The 14815-nt window shown below is 45.3% G+C and overlaps 2 protein-coding genes across 2 annotated transcripts in view; one reads left to right on the top strand and one right to left on the bottom strand.

The window, feature by feature from the left end:
- LOC138947600 (uncharacterized) overlaps positions 1-14815 on the top strand; it is a 326843-nt gene that overhangs the window by 169023 nt on the left and 143005 nt on the right. The gene's annotated exons all lie outside the window — the stretch shown is intronic.
- LOC138947602 (uncharacterized) overlaps positions 1481-14815 on the bottom strand; it is a 70610-nt gene continuing 57275 nt past the window's right edge. Inside the window, exons 2-4 of the mRNA XM_070319110.1 lie at positions 3452-3653; positions 2978-3113; positions 1481-2737 (exon numbers count right to left, since the gene is read on the bottom strand). Of these exons, the coding sequence (XP_070175211.1) occupies positions 2487-2737; positions 2978-3113; positions 3452-3559 (495 nt within the window). The 5' untranslated portion in view covers positions 3560-3653 and the 3' untranslated portion in view covers positions 1481-2486. The remainder of the gene's footprint in view (positions 2738-2977; positions 3114-3451; positions 3654-14815) is intronic.

Raw genomic sequence — 14815 nt, 5'->3', positions numbered from 1 at the left:
ATGCCTTGAATTACATGCTTAAAACTTTCGAGCGAAGGCCGATTGAAGCAGAAAGTGTGTCACTCGCATTTCGCGTCGAATCAGTGACGAGCACAAAGCCATTGCCTTTCACCTCCATAAATCTCATAAACAAAGGGAAGTAATCTTTTAAATGAAATAGTGTAGCTATTGTTCTGGGCAGTGACAGGTCGAAGGTTCGGGTCATGTTCGCGAAGAAAAGGGAAAGATCTCACTGTCGATGAGGCCAAGTTGACGCTGCAATCGGGAAACTTGAGTGGAATCACTTCTGCACGGATCCGAAAACCACATGATCGTCGGTATGACTACTGACCGGAATCCGTCAGAATAAGCACAGGTGTCTTTTTCGAATCACGGGGTGCGACCGTCCTCATCCCCCAGGTTAGGTAAATGTAAGGTGGGGTATAGCACGTGCAATTAAAAGGTGGTTTTTGATGCCGTGTTAGTGCGCAATGAGACAACAAAACCGTACATTTTAAGTCAATCTTTAACAAAATGCCTTCACACTTTCAAAGACCGTGTGCTGACACATGTCGTAAAATAGATTCAGAGTCCTTTGATGTTCTTATGTGTGTGTGTGTGTGTGTGTGTGTGTGTGTGTGTGTGTGTGTGTGTGTTTGTGTGTGTGTATACTACATTGGGTGTGCACGTTAAAGATCATCCCACGATTGACAAGAGGGTCTTTCCTGGCAAAATTGCTTAGGCACAGTTAATAATTGTCTACCATACCCGTGTGACTTGGAATAAGGCCGTGAAAGGTAAATATGCGCCGACATGGCTGCAATCTACTGGCCGTATAAAATTTCATCTCACACGGCATCACTGCAGAGCGCCTAGAACTGTACCCACGGAATATGCGCGATATAAGCCTCATTGATTGATTGATTGATTGTGTGTGTTTCTGTGTGTGTGTGTGTGTTTGTGTGTGTGTGTGTTTGTGTGTGTGTTTGTGTGTGTGTATGTGTGTGTGTGCGTGTGTGTGTGTGTATGTGTGTTTGTGTGTGTGTGTGTGTGTGTGTGTGTGTGTGTGTGTGTGTGTGTGTGTGTGTTAGTATGTGTATGTGTGTGTATGTGTGTTAGTATGTGTGTGTGTGTGTTAGTATGTATGTGTGTGTGTGTGTGTGTATGTGTGTGTGTATGTGTGTGTGTGTGTGTGTGTGTGTGTGTGTGTGTGTGCGCGCATGTGTGCGTGTGTGCCTGCTTGCGTTCGTGTGTGTGTTTGTGATGTGATCATATTCAGGTATTTTATTTTGTGAGTGTCTTTGTTTGTTTGCTGGGTGAGGGAGGGGGGGGGGGTCACTCAGCCCGCCAGGCAAACAAACAAAAAGATCCACAAACAGATAATACTGTACATAAACACTAAAACCATTTGGAAAAAGAACATTTATTTTATTACAGAATTAGCAAAAGGCATTTCTTGCACAACGGAAAGTGTGCAATTAATTTCGCAAGCGGACTCTGCATAAAATACAACACAAATGACAAAAATGAACAGTATTATTCCAAAATGAACATTCTTCTTAGGTGGGTGAGATTTTGCCGGATACATTGTACATTCTTGTTGACGAACTTTACAACTTATTATTTCACTTCAAACAACCAGAAAAGCAGAGAAAAGGGAACAGTTTACCTAAGAGGGTGGCCACAAGCATGTAGCTTTTGAATCTCAATTAAATCGCATTGCAATTTCAGCTTTATTATTTACTCACATTATGCATTATACAAGTTCGATGTCAACATATCAAATCGGTTCACATTACATTTGTCATTTACGATTGTTATAGATCTCCATCAGTCAACGTTGTCCTAGATTTTATGTAGAATGTGTTGTATTTGTCCTGTTTTATTTTCTACATTCAGAAGTTGTTATTGTTACTGATACAATATTGCCGAAAGATTGTGGGTGCGAATATTTAAAAAAAATAAAAATAAAAATAAAAAAATAAATAAAATGTGGTCAACGGAAAAACCACACCTGGAATGATGTGAACTTAAGAAACGCATTAAGTCCATTGTTGTGTTTATTTTCTTGTCCATTTCTTGCAGAGAAGCTGTACGTTTGAGGAGAAAAGGTACGTTTGGTTTCTGTGGATGAGTCAATATTTTGACCCTGTAGCAGGCAAATACTATTTCACAAGTTTGTCAAAGTACAACCTGAACTCAGTACCTGCAGGTAATTTTCAGTGGCTGAGAATGAGACACCTAATATCAGCGCTGTCTAAGGTTTTGCAGTGGATTTTGTAAGCAGTGGACAACACAATTTTAAATTTGCAACAACAAAATGTACACACCATATTTTGATAAAAATTCAATGCACCCTTTTGTCATCAAATGTGTTTTCTCACGGCGAAGCACGTATCAATACGCCTGTATTTTATTCAAAAATCGAGAGAAAAACACATCAAGATAAAACTGTGTCCACTGCTCAGCAAATGCACTATAGCTACCAGCCTGCGACCCATGCATGTTCACACACGGGGTCGGGGAATGTGCATGTTGAGGGTCTGAGTGGAAGACCCCATGGTGTGACCATCATCCACGTATTTCCCCTGGGTGTGACGCGAGCGACGACAGAAGAGGAAGGTGACGACGATGAGAGCGATGAGAAGGACGAGGAGGAAAATGCCGAGGACTGAGATAACTGTCTGCAGTTCTGGGTTCTTCAGACATTTGGCTGTGTCCGTTTCCACCCCTGTCTGCTCGCTGCCTGAGCTTTCCCCTGTAAACGGAGATAGGGTGGTGATCAGAGGATGCACATGCATACAGACAGACAGACGTGCACACATGAACGTACGCAAACACGCGCGCTCGCACTCACACACTGTGCGCGCGCGCACACACACACACACACACACACACACACACACACACACACACACACACACACACGCGCGCGGAGTGATGTGTCTTATTCCACGAAAAAACCGGCTCAACTCTAAGACGTGCACAGCACACTTACTGAACTCCTCTTCCAGAGTGGCGTTACCGAAGCGAACGGTCAGAGCTTGACCCACGACCCTCGTGTCCCCATCGGCGGCGCGACGACGTCTCTTGCCCCGGCCTGCGGTGAAATCACCCGCACAGGTGGCGGGGTTCTGATGAAGAAAAACCATCTGTGTTAGTGTGTTTGTTAGTGTGTGTGTATGTGTGTGTGTGTGAGTGTTAGTTGGTGTGTGTGTGCGTGTTAGTATTAGGGTCTGTGTGTGTGTGTGTGTGCGCGTGTTAGTATTAGTGTGTGTGTGTGTGTGTGTGTGTGTGTGTGTGTGTGATAGAGAGAGAGAGAGAGAGAGAGAGAGAGAGAGAGAGAGAGAGAGAGAGAGAGAGAGAAAGAGAGAGAGAGAGAGAGAGCAACAACAAAAAATACATCAACAACACTAACAACACAACCAACCACCACCACCACCACCATCACAACAACAAACAGTCCACCTACCGGAGCGTCACAGGCGGGACCAACAGCCACGGTAAAGGCATCGCACAGCTTGACGGAGCAGGAGAAGAAGAGCGTGTTCTTGTTGTCAGTGCTTCCCTCAACGAACATGAAGGCGTAGAGAGGAATCTTGACCAGTTTCCCTGTTGCCGGCGTCTCTTCAATGTGGTCCCCTCTCACCACCTGGGTGTCAGTCGGACAGCCCCTGGACAGACACAACATTTTTTTTACGTTTAGTTCTGGGGCCAAAGGCTGTGTGCGGCACGCCAAAATGGAACCTCAAGCCATTATTTACAATTTTCTTTAAAGTAGGCTTAACTACCCAAGATAGAAAGAATCCTCCTACGTGAGAGAGACCCACTCATGAGATAACAATGTCGTTCAACTTACACGTGGGTATACATTTCATGTAAATGAGGTCGTGTCAAACTAGTCTGGCATGGATATGATTTTTCACTGCTCGTGATGCCTAAAGTCACCGAGACAAACGTCAAGCTGGAAACAATTTTGCGCTTGCTGTCTCCCCTGGAAGAACTTTTAGAACTAACACGTCGCGCCATACGTTCTAAAGTGACGTTTCTTTGCTTTGACGTCAAATATTGCACGACGCTTTGGAAATGATCGAGGTTCCATAAGAAGCGTCTTCAATTTGGACGCGTTGTCTTCGGGATGTTTGGAGCATAACGCCATAAGACACGCAAGAACAATCAATCAATCAATCAATGACGCTTATATCGCGCATATTCCGTGGGTACAGTTCTAGGCGCTCTGCAGTGATGCCGTGTGAGATGAAATTTTATACGGCCAGTAGATTGCAGCCATTTCGGCGCATATTTACCTTTCACGGCCTATTATTCCAAGTCACACGGGTATAGGTAGACAATTATTAACTGTGCCTAAGCAATTTTGCCAGGAAAGACCCTTTTGTCAATCGTGGGATCTTTAACGTGCACACCCAATGTAGTGTACACGGGGGAAGGGTTCGGACACCGAAGAGAGTCTGCACACAAAGTTGACTCTGAAATAAATTTCCGCCGAACCTGGGATCGAACTCACGCTGACAGCGGCCAACTGAATACAAATCCAGCACGCTACCAACTGAGCTATATCCCCGCCCCGAACAGAACATAAGATAAACAGAATACTACATGGCTTGCTGTGTCGTAGCAGATTAACACTCGTTACTCTTTCAAATAATAACAAGTCGCGTAAGGCGAAAATACAATATTTAGTCAAGTAGCTGCCATTTTTCAGCAAGACCGTATACTCGTAGCATCGTCAGTCCACCGCTCATGGCAAAGGCAGTGAAATTGACAAGAAGAGCGGGGTAGTAGTTGCGCTAAGAAGGATAGCACGCTTTTCTGTACCTCTTTTTGTTTTAACTTTCTGAGCGTGTTTTTAATCCAAACATATCATATCTATATGTTTTTGGAATCAGGAACCGACAAGGAATAAGATGAAAGTGTTTTTAAATTGATTTGGACAATTTAATTTTGATAATAATTTTTATATATTTAATTTTCAGAGCTTGTTTTTAATCCAAATATAACATATTTATATGTTTTTGGAATCAGCAAATGATGGAGAATAAGATAAACGTAAATTTGGATCGTTTTATAATTTTTTTTTTTTTTTACAATTTTCAGATTTTTAATGACCAAAGTCATTAATTAATTTTTAAGCCACCAAGCTGAAATGCAATACCGAACCCCGGGCTTCGTCGAAGATTACTTGACCAAAATTTCAACCAATTTGGTTGAAAAATGAGGGCGTGACAGTGCCGCCTCAACTTTCACGAAAAGCCGGATATGACGTCATCAAAGACATTTATCAAAAAAATGAAAAAAACGTTCGGGGATTTCATACCCAGGAACTCTCATGTAAAATTTCATAAAGATCGGTCCAGTAGTTTAGTCTGAATCGCTCTACACACACACACACACACACGCACGCACACACGCACATACACCACGACCCTCGTTTCGATTCCCCCTCGATGTTAAAATATTTAGTCAAAACTTGACTAAATATAAAAAGCTCACTTTCGCTCGCATTTCGACATTTACAAAAGCAACTCGTGAATATCTTGTAGGAAACAGCAAGCCTTGTAATAATCTCTATTTCTCCCTCTCGTCAAGACAAATAGACTTGCATGTATGCTTATGACGTAACTGATGATTAGTAAACGTGCGGGTCCTGATGTGAAACTGATCGAGGCTTACGCTATCCTGCCCGGACAATCCTTCAAATTAATTCGTAAAACAACTGCACTTTTCGACTCCTTGCAAGAAGGAAACTTGGTATTATTTAAAACAGATAAATGCCTGAGGCATGAATAAAAGTCCTCATGGCTCCGTGAGAAGCACAGTAAATTTACAACTTGGGGGGGGGGGGGGGACTCCTCAAAACCGCTCTTTTTTCAAACGGGCAGATTTAAGAACTAAACAAGTGTTGACCTTAACGGGGTCAAGAAGCCGCCCTTGGTAGGGGAAGGGCTCCTAATATGGACCGGCTCCTAATATGGACCACCTCCTGTTCTGACAAACTAACAGCGCTAGAGCTCTCAAAACAATATCATTGGCTGTATTCACCCTCTCAGGATAACATGTCTTTGTCAAAACAGTTGCAGAAACACAAACCTCAAAACCGTCAGGCGTTTTCTTTTTTATATTTAGTCAAGTTTTGACTAAATATTTTAACATCGAGGGGGAATCGAAACGAGGGTCGTGGTGTATGTGTGTGTGTATGTGTGTGTGTATGTGTGTGTGTGTGTGTGCGTGCGTGTAGAGCGATTCAGACCAAACTACTGGACCGATATTTATGAAATTTGACATGAGAGTTCCTGGGATTGATATCCCCATACGTTTTTTTCATTTTTTTGATAAATGTCTTTGATGACGTCATATCCGGCTTTTCGTGAAAGTTGAGGCGGCACTGTCACGCCCTCATTTTTCAGCCAAATTGGTTGAAATTTTGGTCAAGTAATCTTCGACGAAGCCCGGGGTTCGGTATTGCATTTCAGCTTGGTGGCTTAAAAATTAATTAATGACTTTGGTCATTAAAAATCTGAAAATTGTAAAAAAAAATAAAGATTTATAAAACGATCCAAATTTACGTTTATCTTATTCTCCATCATTTGCTGATTCCAAAAACATATAAATATGTTATATTCGGATTAAAAACAAGCTCTGAAAATTAAATATATAAAAATTATTATCAAAATTAAATTGTCCAAATCAATTTAAAAACACTTTCATCTTATTCCTTGTCGGTTCCTGATTCCAAAAACATATAGATATGATATGTTTGGATTAAAAACACGCTCAGAAAGTTAAAACAAAGAGAGGTACAGAAAAGCGTGCTATCCTTCTTAGCGCAACTACTACCCCGCTCTTCTTGTCAATTTCACTGCCTTTGCCATGAGCGGTGGACTGACGATGCTACGAGTATACGGTCTTGCTGAAAAATGGCAGCTACTTGACTAAATATTGTATTTTCGCCTTACGCGACTTGTTTTATATTTAGTCAAGTTTTGACTAAATATTTTAACATCGAGGGGGAATCGAAACGAGGGTCGTGGTGTATGTGCGTGTGTGCGTGTGTAGGTGGTTTTACCGACAAATGGGGACGATTGTCACTGGAGAGCAGTCAAATGGGGACGCTTCCGACAAACGGGGACGTCCCCATTTGTCGGCCCGTGCGACCCCATTTGACTGGATTTGAGCAGATTGAGCGACCCCATTTGACTGCTTCCTAGCATCCCTGTGGACAAACGGACTGGATTTTCACACAGATTCATACACATATTTTAGCTCTGCACTTTGTGGTCTGCTCAACTAAACCATGTGATTTTTATCATGTGACTTCAAATGACTTTACAGTAACTGCTTTCATCAGAATTCAGTTTCTATTCAAATGCAGTCAAACTAAAACATTTATTTGAATTAAAAAAAAAAAGTTATTGCATTTAATATATTTTATTAAGAGTATTTTGAAAGAGTTCTGATTATTTGATCACGGTTTTTTTTTGTATTAAAACAAAAACAAACACAGAAACATATACATTCCTGTAAAAAAAAAAAAAATGATTACAATTATTTTGTTATGAGATTTATTTTAGGTTAATTCGAAGTGTTGTGTCTCATTATTACATCTTTTTTGTCGTGTTTATTGCAATTTTTATTTATTTTATTCATGTAACCCTAGGGTTTTTTTGAAATAAATATTGACTTGACTTGACTTATTGCGAAGTATGAACCGCGTAGGGGGAGCAAAGGAGGGAGGGAGAGAGAAAGGTACGGAGGAAGGGAGGGAGAGAGAAAGGTACGGAGGAAGGGAGGGAGAGAGAGAGGTACAGATGAAGGGAGGGAGAGAGGGAGGTACGGATGAAGGAAGGGAGAGAGAGAGGTACGGAGAAAGAGAGAGAGAGAGATAGAGGTAGCAAAGGAGGGAGGGAGAGAGAGAGGTATGGCGGAAGGGAGACAGAGAGAGGGGGCAAAGAAGGGAGGGAGAGAGAGAGGTACGGAGGAAGGGAGAGAGGGAGCAAAGAAGGGAGGGAGATAGAGAGGTATGGAGGAAGGGAGAGAGAGGCAGCAAAGGAGGGGGGGAGAGAGAGAGAGGTACGGAGGGAGGGAGAGAGAGGGAGCAAAGGAGAGACAGATAGAGAGAGAGGTAAGGAGGGAGGGAGAGAGAGATGGAGCAAAGAAGGGAGGGAGAGAGAGAGTTACGGAGGGAGGAAGAGAGAGAGAGGCAGCAAAGGAGGGAGGGAGAGAGAGAGGTAAGGAGGGAGGGAGAGAGAGAGGGAGCAAAGGAGGGAGGAAGAGAGAGAGGTACGGAGGGAGAGAGAGAGAGAGGGAGCAAAGGAGGGAGGGAGAGAGATAGGTAAGGAGGGAGGGAGAGAGAGAGAGAGGGAGCAAAAGAGGGAGGGAGAGAGAGAGGTACGGAGGAAGGGAGAGAGAGAGAGGGAGCAAAAGAGGGAGGGAGAGAGAGAGGAACGGAGGAAGGGAGAGAGAGAGAGGGAGCAAAAGAGGGAGGGAGAGAGAGAGAGAGGTACGAAGGAAGGGAGAAAGAGAGAGGGAGCAAAGGAGGGAGGGAGAGAGAGAGGTAAGGAGGGAGAGAGAGAGGGAGCAAAGGAGGGAGGGAGAGAGAGAGGTACGGAGGAAGGGAGGGAGAGAGAGAGAGGGAGCACAGGAGGGAGTGAGAGAGAGAGGTAGGGAGGGAGAGAGAAAGAGACAGAGGGAGCAAAGGAGGGAGGGAGAGAGAAAGGTAAGGAGGGTGAGAGAAAGAGAGGGAGCAAAGGAGGGAGGGAAAGAGATAGGTATGGACGAAGGGAGAGAGAGAGGGAGCAAAGGAGGGAGGGAGAGAGAGAGGTACGGAGGAAGGAAGGGAGAGAGAAAGGTACGGAGGAAGGGAGGGAGAGAGAGAGGTAGAGAGTAAGGGAGGGAGAGAGAGAGGTAAGGATGAAGGGAGGGAGAGAGAGAGGTACGGAGAAAGAGAGTGAGAGAGAGAGAGGGAGCAAAGGAGGGAGGGAGAGAGAGAGGTATGGAGGAAGGGAGAGAGAGAGAGAGGGGGCAAAGATGGAGGGAGAGAGAGAGGTACGGAGGAAGGGAGAGAGAGAGAGGGAGCAAAGGAGGGAGGGAGATAGAGAGGTATGGAGGAAAGGAGAGAGAGGGAGCAAAGGAGGGAGGGAGAGAGAGGGAGCACAGGAGACAGGGAAAGAGATAGGTATGGACGAAGGGAGAGAGAGAGGGAGCAAAGAAGGGAGGGAGGGAGAGGGGTACGGAGGAAGGGAGAGAGAGAGGGAGCAAAGGAGAGAGGGAGAGAAAGGTACGGAGGAAGGAAGAGAGAGAGAGAGGGAGCAAAGGAGGGAGGGAGAGAGAGAGATACGGAGGAAGGGAGGGAGAGAGAGAGGTACGGAGAAAGGGAGGGAGAGAGAGAGGGAGCAAAGGAGGGAGGGAGAGAGAGAGGTACGGGGGAAGGGAGGGAGAGAGAGGGAGCAAAAGATGGAGGGAGAGGGAGAGGTACGGAGGAAGGGAGGGAGAGAGAGGTACAGAGAAAGGGAGGGAGAGAGGTACGGAGGAAGGGAGAGAGAAAGAGAGGGAGCAAAGGAGGGAGGGTGAGAGAGAGGTATGGAGAAAGGGAGGGAGAGAGGTACGGAGGAAGGGAGGGAGAGAGAGGGAGCAAAGGAAGGAGGGAAAGAGAGAGGTACGGAGGAAGGGAGGGAGAGAGAGAGGTACGAAGGAAGGGAGGGAGAGAGACAGGTACGGAGGAAGGGAAGGAGAGAAAGAGGTACGCAGAAACGGAGGGAGAGAGAGAGAGGGAGCAAAGGAGGGAGGAAGAAAGAAAGGTACGGAGGAAGAGAGGGAGCAAAGGAGGGAGGGAGAGAGAGAGGTATGGAGGAAGGGAGAGAGAGAGAGGGAGCAAAGGAGGGAGGGAGAGAGAGAGGTACGGAGGAAGGGAGAGAGAGAGGGAGCAAAGGAGAGAGGGAGAGAAAGGGGTATGGAGGAAGGGAGAGAGAGAGGGAGCAAAAGAGGGAGAGAGAGAGAGAGGTACGGAGGAAGAGAGAGAGAGATAGGGAGCAAAGGAGAGAGGGAGAGAAAGGTACGGAGGAAGGAAGAGAGAGAGAGGGAGCAAAGGAGGGAGGGAGAGAGAGGTATGGAGGAAGGGAGAGAGAGAGAGAGGGAGCAAAGGAGGGAGGGAGAGAGAGAGATACGGAGGAAGGGAGGGAGAGAGAGAGGTATGGAGGAAGGGAGGGAGAGAGAGAGGTACGGATAAAGGGAGGGAGAGAGAGAGAGAGAGGGAGCAAAGGAGGGAGGGAGAGAGAGAGGTAGGGAGGGACAGAGAGGGAGCAAAGGAGGGAGGGAGAGAAAGGTATGGAGGAAGGGAGAGAGAGAGAGGTATGGAGGAAGGGAGGGAGAGAGAGAGAGGTATGGAGGAAAGGAGAGAGAGGGAGCAAAGGAAGGGGGGGAGAGAGAGAGGTACGGAGGAAGGGAGAGAGAGAGAGGGAGCAAAGGAGGGAGGGAGAGAGAGGGAGCACAGGAAGGAGGGAGAGAGAGGGGTATGGAGGAAGGGAGAGAGAGTCAGAGAGAGGGAGAAAAGGAGGGAGGGAGAGAGAGAGGTACGGTGGAAGGGAGAGAGAGAGAGAGGAAGCAAAGGAGAGAGGGAGAGAGAGAGGTATGGAGGAAGGGAGAGAGAGAGAGTGAGCAAATGAGGGAGGGAGAGAGAGGGGGCAAAGGAGGGAGGGAGAGAGAGAGGTACGGAGGAAGAGAGGGAGAGATAGAGGTATGGAGGAAGGGAGGGAGATAGAGAGGTACGGAGGAAGGGAGGGAGAGAGAGAGGTACTGAGAAAGAGAGGGAGAGAGAGAGAGGGAGCGAAGGAGGAAGGGGGAGAGAGGGAGCAAAGGAGGAAGAGAGAGAGGTATGGAGGAAAGGAGAGAGAGAGGGAGCAAATGAAGGAGGGAATGAGAGGGAGCAAAGGAGGGAGGGAGAGAGAGATGTACGGAGGAAGGGAGAGAGAGAGGGAGCACATAAGGGAGGGAGAGAGAGAGGTACGGAGAGAGGGATGGAGAGAGAGAGAGAGAGGGAGCAAAGGAGGGAGGGAGAGAGAGAGAGGTACGGAGGAAGGGAGGGAGGGAGAGGGAGCACATAAGGGAGGGAGAGAGAGAGAGGGAGAGAGGGAGAGAGAGAGACAGACAGACAGACAGACAGACAGACAGTTTTCACGCAAAAATGTTGTAAGGGTTGTGGCGTGGTGGAAAGGCGTTTGCCTCCGAAGCCGGTTTTTCTTCACTACGCAGAAGACAGAAACTGCAGAGCCGCTCTTCACTAAACTTTAAGTCTCTGTCTGACTGTTTGTAAACCAAATGTGGCTCTGATTGTATAACTTTTAACATCATTGGGATGAAATAAACACTCGATTTTATCGTCCCATCCCCCCAGATTACGTATGTGGACCCCACTTATACCAAGGGGATACAAAGTACTCAATTTTATCCAATCTTAACAGATATTTTTAAATATCTTATCACCCCCACTCCCGTCATCCTTCTGTTTTTAACCAGCTCCCGATTTTTTTTTAATTTTTATTTTTTATTTTTTTTAACTATCGTATAAACCAATAATAGGCAATTTAGACCTTAATTTAAGCCCCTTAATTTTCGTTCGTTCGGTGTTTTTTTTCCTATAACCCAGATCATGTTCTTAAAAGGCTAACAATACATGCCTATAGGACATGAATATATTTTGTCTGGTCGTAAGGAGTTTGAGATGAAAAGTGTTGTTTGACGCCAGCGCGGTAAAACTAGTATAGACATGTCCCTGTGTGTTACGATGACATCAGAGTTTAAACTGTTCTTTTTCTAAATTAATGTGGTTATCATTCTTAATTAGCGAGCCAATCCATCAGAGAAAAATGAAAAAAAAGAAGTCATTTTCTCATGTCTCAAAGGAAAACCAGTGCCTTGCCTGTCGAAAATCACCTCCCGTTTGAGGAATTTTGCAGCCAGCGCAGTTACTTACAAGATATATTAACGTCCTACAGGCATAGATTGTTGGCCTCGGACAGGACTGGGGTAATATGATAAAAAAATAGAGGAGGAAAAGAAAAGGGCAAGATCAAGCAAGCCCGACCGTGATAGGACCCAGGACCCACTCTCCATGAGTACGGGAGGGGGGGGGGGGGGTAATAAGAGATATATGTTAAGGTCCTTGTAAGAGGAGTATTAATAATATTTCCTTTATATACGTTGACTTCCTAAGGGAAGGACCATTAAAAACATGGACTTTAATTCAATTATAGTTTCGTTAAAAAATGATAAAACTCGGGACCACCTGTTAAAAGGTTTAAAAGTGACAACATTGTAAGAAAAAATATAAAGAACATGCGCAAACACGTAATACTGACCTATAGGGAAGTAAAATTGAGAGAAAACAGCTATCCTCTCGTTAATGTAATCATGTTTTAATGTAGAGACCAAAAAGCAATGTACTCACGTTAAAATGACGAACACGGAACGAATAACAGCGACGTTTCGACCTAAGGGTCTTCTTCAGGCACAAAAACACAAAAATACACACACAAAAAAGAAGAAAGACGATAGAACAAATGAAGAGAAGAATAACTGACAAAACAGTCTTTGTCATTTGTTGGTTTGTGCAGTGCAGTTGTTTTGTCAGTTATTCTTCTCTTCATTTGTTCTATCGTCTTTCTTCTTCTTTTTTGTGTGTGTATTTTGTGTTTTTGTGCATGAAAAAGACCCTTAGGTCGAAACGTCGCTGTTATTCGTTCCTATTCGTCATTTTAACGTGAGTACATTGCTTTTTGGTCTCTTTATTGTTCCCTCTCACGTGCAGTCGCCATTGTTTAATACATGTTTTAATGTGTTTTGTATAATCCGGAAGCAGGAGTTTAAAACCTATATATATATATTAAGGGAAAAGTCTGGGTTGTGGCACTCGATCACTAGGTGGGGCACTGCCCTTCGCTCCCTGTTACCCGAGTCCCAATCCTCGTGGTAAGGCGTCCGCCCCGTGATCGGGAGGTCGTGGGTTCGAACCCCGGCCGGGTCATACCTAAGACTTTAAAATTGGCAATCTAGTGGCTGCTCCGCCTGGCGTCTGGCATTATGGGGTTAGTGCTAGGACTGGTTGGTCAGGTGTCAGAATAATGTGACTGGGTGAGACATGAAGCCTGTGCTGCGACTTCTGTCTTGTGTGTGGCGCACGTTATATGTCAAAAGCAGCACCGCCCTGATATGGCCCTTCGTGGTCGGCTGGGCGTTAAGCAAACAAACAAACAAACCCGAGTGCCAACAACAATAGGATGAGCATCAGAAGTGAAGATAAAGAGGGAATTTTTTTCTCTGCGCGCGCGCCAGCAAGCAGGATGTCTCAGAACTGAAGCGGTAATAGTATGATCTAATTACAGGCGATGGGTTTATGGGTCACGTGATTATATATATGAAGTCTTCTATCGCGCGCGTATCTCCAGACTCGGACTCAAGGCGCAGGGATCTATTTATGCCGTGTAAGATGGAATTTTTTACACAATACATCATGCATTCACATCGACCAGCAGATCGCAGCCATTTCGGCGCATATCCTACTTTTCACGGCCTATTATTCCAAGTCACACGGGTATTTTGGTGGACATTGTTTTATCTATGCCTATACAATTTTGCCAGGAAAGACCCTTTTGTCAATCGTGGGATCTTTAACGTGCACACCCCAATGTAGTGTACACGAAGGGACCTCGGTTTTTCGTCTCATCCGAAAGACTAGCACTTGAACCCACCACCTAGGTTAGGAAAGGGGGGAGAAAATTGCTAACGCCCTGACCCAGGGTCGAACTCGCAACCTCTCGCTTCCGAGCGCAAGTGCGTACCACTCGGCCACCCAGTCCACGTGATGTGGGGGGCGGAGCCAAACATTGGTTGATACTTACTGTGTTGACATTAGTTCATTGGCCCCGCCCCAACATCATATGACTTACTAATCCATGGGCTATCATTGGTTCATGTTTTTGGCGCTAAACTATCTGACAGGTAAAGAACTATTTTGATGTGACACGTTATTACTTGGTGCAAATACGCGCAGTGTTTAAAACCACTTGGCGGACAGAACTGTGCATTCTCACAATTCGACACTTACTACATCCATAATAACCACACCGTTGATCAATCGCTGAGAAATGGCACAAATGACAGTTGGGGAAAACATTCAGAAGTTGGAATGATCTTACCGAACGGCTGGCAGACTTTTCCAGAAAGAACGATTTGGTGTACGTGGTCAAATACAGTCGTGCTGTTCAACTTGCGAACAAGAATTCAAAACAGCCTTTTCCAGACGAACTGAAGTATGCATACGCAAAACTTGTGTGCAAGTACTCAGGAAAAGGACGACTCACAGGCCGAGGTGCGAAGAGGAGCAATGGGTAAGCGGATTAATATTTAGTTGCTACACTTCTTATGCGTCCTTGTCACAGATAGTAACTCGTATGAATGTTTGATTTTAATATTATTATTATTTTTTTTTAGGTTTACAATGTTTCAACATTCATTCCAGTATCGACTGACATTTTAACGAGTGCGGAAAGTCTGTCTGTCTGTCTGTCTGTCTGTCTGTCTGTCTGTCTGTCTGTCTGTCTGTCTGTCTGTCTGTCTGTCTGTCTGTCTGTCTGTCTGTCTGTCTGTCTGTCTGTCTGTCTGTCTGTCTGTCTGTCTGTCTGTCTGTCTGTCTGTCTGTCTGTCTGTCTGTCTGTCTGTCTGTCTGTCTGTCTGTCTGTCTGTCTGTCTCTCTCTCTCTCTCTCTCTCTCTCTCTCTCTCTCTCTCTCTCTCTCTCTCTCTCTCTCTCTCTGCGCGCACTTCTTC

Source organism: Littorina saxatilis, linkage group LG14 (assembly GCF_037325665.1).
Source record: "Littorina saxatilis isolate snail1 linkage group LG14, US_GU_Lsax_2.0, whole genome shotgun sequence".
Taxonomy (NCBI): Eukaryota; Metazoa; Mollusca; class Gastropoda; order Littorinimorpha; family Littorinidae; genus Littorina; species Littorina saxatilis.
The sequence above is the reverse complement of the archived record's forward strand: the minus strand, read 5'-3'. Positions and strand labels throughout refer to the sequence as shown.